Below are 4,390 nucleotides of genomic sequence, written 5' to 3' on the forward strand. Positions count from 1 at the left end.
TCTCCCGGAGACGGCACGGCAGCAGGTGCAGGTAAGCGACCCCCCGGCTGGCCTGGCGGCACCCCTGGGCCCCGTCGTGCCACGCTGCACAGCAGGTGACACCTGGATTTGTCCCTATACCCAGGAGCTGCCTGATGAGAAGTGGCTTGGGACCCTGGCAGTGCAGGGTGAATTGTTGGGCTCGATGATCTTAAAGGTCTCTTTCAGCCTGAGTGATTCTGTGTGGTTCTGTGGGATGGGGAGAACACTCCAAACGTGGATGGTGAGGGCAGTGAGCAGCGAATCCCCGGGGTGCTCCAGAGACTGGGAGATCGGGGCTTTCCGTGGGCTTTGCTGGCCTCCCAGCACCCAGCTGAGACCTCTCACGTGTGTAGCTGGCTGAGCTGGGGCGGGGGCGGTTGCCGGGGCCGCCCGAGGGTCTGCCTGGTGCAAGGGGAGCAGAAGGTAGGAGGTGGGGCCACCCAGGGCTGTGCTTGGGGCTCATCTGGTGTGCAAACCCCTGAGGTCCCCAGGAACATCGACCATGGGTGCCCCTGGAGGGAAGCGCCCGCTCCCATTTCCTCGCACAGCAATGGGCTGCGAGGGCAATTCCCCAAGGCGTGTCCCTCCTTCCTCCCGTGGGGACCCCCAGGGCCACCCCCAGTGTCCCTCAGCCCTTCCAGGGTCAGGAGGAGAAGTGGGGTGCTGCGTGTTCCCCCAGCCAGGCGGGCTGCAGGGTACCCGCAGGTGGGGGATCCCCAGTTGTGGAGGAACCGCTGGGATTTTGGAGTAGGGAGGCATGAAGAAGCAGCCAGAAATAGACCGAGGGGAAGTGCTGGCGTCCAGCTGTGCCCAGTACATGCAGTGGCCCCACTTGGGGGCACCTTCCGCCATCGGCACCAGTGGTGCCCCCAGCTGTGGCCCTCTGGGATGCTGGGGCATCACCACCCCGGCATCACCATCCCAGGAGCACTGTGAGGCTGGAGCTGGCACATCCAGGGAGGCGTTTTTCCAGGCAGGGGAACTGGCCCAGCTGTGGTGGGGAATTCCCACTGGGCTGAAGGGGAAGGTTGGTCCCAGGGAGGGTTTGGGTTCAGACGGAGACAGTTCGGGGCTGAGGAACCCCAGCACTGTGGGGACTCAGGACCCCCAAGCAGCCCTGGCATCACCAAGCCCTGGAGGGGCTTGAGGCCTCAGAAATGGGGCAGAGGGGTGAAACTGGAGGGTCTAGAGCACAAGTCCTGTGAGGAGCAGCTGAGGACACTGGGGTCATTTAGCCTGGAGAAGACCAGGCTGAGGGGAGACCTTATCGCTCTCTGAGCCACCTGAAAGGAGGTTGTAGTGAGGTGGGGGTTGGTCTCTTCTCCCATGTGACAAGTGACAGGACTAGAGGAAACGGTCTCAAGTTGCGCCAGAGGAAGTTCAGGTTGGATATTAGGAAAAATTTCTTCACCAAAAGGGTTGTGAAGCATTGAAACAGGCTGCCCAGGGAGGTGGTGGAGTCGCCAGCCCTGGAAGTGTTTAAAAGATGCGTAGATGTGGTGCTGAGGAACATGGTTTAGGGACCCTGGCAGTGCAGGGTGAACGGTTGGACTTGATAGTCTTAAAGGTCTCTTCCAACCAGACGATTCAGTGGTTCTGTGAAATGAGAGTCCAGATCCGTACTGAGAGAAGGAGGAAACCCACTGGTCTCTGGGAAGGCAGGGACAGAGCAGGGTGTCCTACACGGCAGGAGACAGGAAGAGCGACTCTCAGCTGTGATTTCTCCATTGCGGCTGAGCACTGGGGGCACGGGGATGCCTGGCAGTGCCCAGCTGAGCAACAGGAAAACCAGAGACATGAAATAGTTCCAAAGCCACCTGCAGAGGGTGACACATGTTTCCGTCCAGGGTGTGAAATCACTTACAGGCACAAGGCAGGGGGGAGGGGCATGAAAACACCTTCAGATCTGCTCTAGTGCTGCCTGCCCTGGGCATTATGACCACAGCCTCACCGCTGCCTGCGGTGGCAGGAAGGGAAGCCCCAGCAGAGATGCTTGAGGTGATGGAGAGGCTGGAGGGATCCAGAGTTGCTCAAAGGACTTTGGAAGAGCCTGAGGGACTCTGAGGTGTCCAAAGAGCTCAGGGGCTTTTGAAGGATCCACACAAACCAGGAAGACCCAGGGATGCTGGAGGGACCAGGTGTCTCCTTAGAGGACTGTGATGCTGCATTGATGGGGAAGCCTCTGAACCTGAGAAGTGGCCAGTCTGTTGGGGAGCCCCTTACTCCATGGGAGACATGGAACGGACAGGGTTGGGGCGAAGTGCAGCAGACCAAGCGGTGCTGGGAGTGTTGTACAAGGGGATGTACGAGGCACAGTGTCCACCTGCAAGCACTGCCTGTTACCTGGCACAGTGTGGATACCCAGTGGAGCAATGGAGGGGGACTGCCCACTGGCTGGGAAGGGACCTGGGCCTGGACCCAGAGACACTGTCACCCCAGCCCACCCCATGGTCCCACCCCACATTCACGCTGCTTTGTGCTCCACAGGCAAAATGGAGCCCTTATCCTTCAATGGGGATTTCTCCAGCTTCTTCTCCAACTACAACTACACCTATGACCTCAACACAGCCATGCCCGACACCGCTATCTCCTCTGCTCCGTGCCGTCCCGACGCCTCTGTCCTCAACAAGTACCTGGTAGTGGTGATCTACTGCCTTGTCTTCATCCTCAGTGTGGTGGGGAATGGGCTGGTGGTGCTGGTGGTAACCTCCAGCCACACCAACCGCTCTGTCACTGATGTCTACCTGCTCAACCTGGCTGTGGCGGATCTGCTTTTTGCTCTCAGCCTGCCGCTCTGGGCCACCTACCGAGCCCATGAGTGGGTCTTCGGCACCGTGATGTGCAAAGCCATATCCATGCTGCAGGAGGTCAACTTCTACAGTGGCATCCTGCTGCTGGCCTGCATCAGCGTGGACCGCTACCTGGCCATCGTCTATGCCACCCGGGCCGCCACCGAGAAGAGGCACTGGGTGAAGTTTGTCTGCTTGGGCATCTGGGTCTTCTCTGTGCTGCTCTCCCTGCCTGTGCTGCTCTTCCGTGAGGCTTTCGTCTCACCCAACAATGGCACTGTGTGTTACGAGCGCATCGGCAATGAGGACACGGCCAAGTGGCGGGTGGTGCTGCGGGTCCTGCCACAGACCTTTGGCTTTGCCCTGCCCCTCCTGGTAATGCTCTTCTGCTACGGCGTCACAATCCACACACTCCTGCAGACCAAGAACTCCCAGAAGCAGCGGGCCATGAAGGTTATCTTCGCTGTGGTGTTGGTCTTCCTCATCTGCTGGCTGCCCTACAACATCACGTTGGTGAGCGACACCCTCATGAGGACACAGGCCATCACTGAGACCTGCGATAGGAGGAACCGCATCGACACAGCCCTCTCCGTCACACAGGTCCTAGGCTTTGCTCACAGCTGCATCAACCCCATCATCTATGCCTTCATTGGTCAGAAGTTCCGCAACAGCTTCCTCAAGATCCTGGCACAGCGTGGGCTCATCAGCAAGGATGCCGTGGCCCGCTACGGCCGCGCCTCCTATGCCTCCACCTCTGGCAACACCTCCACCACCCTCTGAGCCCTGCTGGGACCTGACCCTTCAGGCTCCCAGCAGGCCTTAGCATCCCACACACGCAGCATGCTCGCCCAGCCCCCTGGCATGCAGATGGCGATGCCACGGGTATGGGCAGGGGGCTGTAAGGGGGCTTGAGCAGCAAGGGAGTAGCACCCTATTGCCAGGGCAGTGATGCTGAGTGCTGCCCACCCTCCCTGCTCCTTGAGGCAGAGCCTGTGACTTTGGGAGCCCCGCAACACTGCTGTGGGGACCATGTTCATGGCCGATGTCCATCCAGCAATAAAGGATTTAGCAGGTTGGTCATCCAGGTCTGGCTCCTCTTTGCCACAAGGAGGGGGATGCCATAAGGGGCCAGTGTTCATTTCTGGGGGTGGTGCATTTCTTGCTGCCAAAGCAGTGGTGCCAGCTGGTCCTGGTGGGTTGTATGCAACCCTGCTTCCAGGTCAGGAAGGGGCTGTTGCCCAAGAGGCTGTTGCAGAGGGTTAGGCATCCTGTGTGTCCCTAGAGGAGACACAAATCCAGGTCTTGGTCTTCACAGCCATCCAGCCAGGTCCTGCCACTTCCCTGGTGCAGGGGTCTCTGTGTGGTATCTGTCCCACCTGGGGACACATCCTGCCTTCCTGACTCTGATCTGAGCCCCAACAGAACAAATCACTGAAAGATCCCTGGTCAGCCCTTTGCTGACAATGACCCAGCCCTGTGACCCCTGCTGAAGGGCGTGCCAGCACCCAGGGCACCCCATGCCCCCTCAGTGCTGTGATGTCAGGACATGGTTGTGCAAAGGGCTGGGAACCTGTTCCTTA

The 4,390-nt window shown here is 59.5% G+C and overlaps 1 protein-coding gene across 1 annotated transcript; it reads left to right on the plus strand.

Annotated features, from left to right (window-relative positions):
- Positions 1-2,513: 2,513 nt before the first annotated feature.
- LOC104498966 (C-X-C chemokine receptor type 2-like) lies at positions 2,514-3,590 on the plus strand. Its single transcript, XM_010142412.1, has one exon. The coding sequence runs from the start codon at positions 2,514-2,516 to the stop codon at positions 3,588-3,590; it is 1,077 nt and encodes a 358-aa protein (XP_010140714.1).
- Positions 3,591-4,390: the final 800 nt, after the last annotated feature.

This window comes from Buceros rhinoceros, unplaced genomic scaffold (genome assembly GCF_000710305.1).
Source record: "Buceros rhinoceros silvestris isolate BGI_N320 unplaced genomic scaffold, ASM71030v1 scaffold17608, whole genome shotgun sequence".
NCBI classification, from domain to species: Eukaryota; Metazoa; Chordata; class Aves; order Bucerotiformes; family Bucerotidae; genus Buceros; species Buceros rhinoceros.

Coding starts and splice junctions, on each gene's coding strand:
- LOC104498966 (XM_010142412.1), top strand. CDS start 2,514: ATGGAGCCCTTATCCTTCAATGGGGATTTCTCCAGCTTCTTCTCCAAC.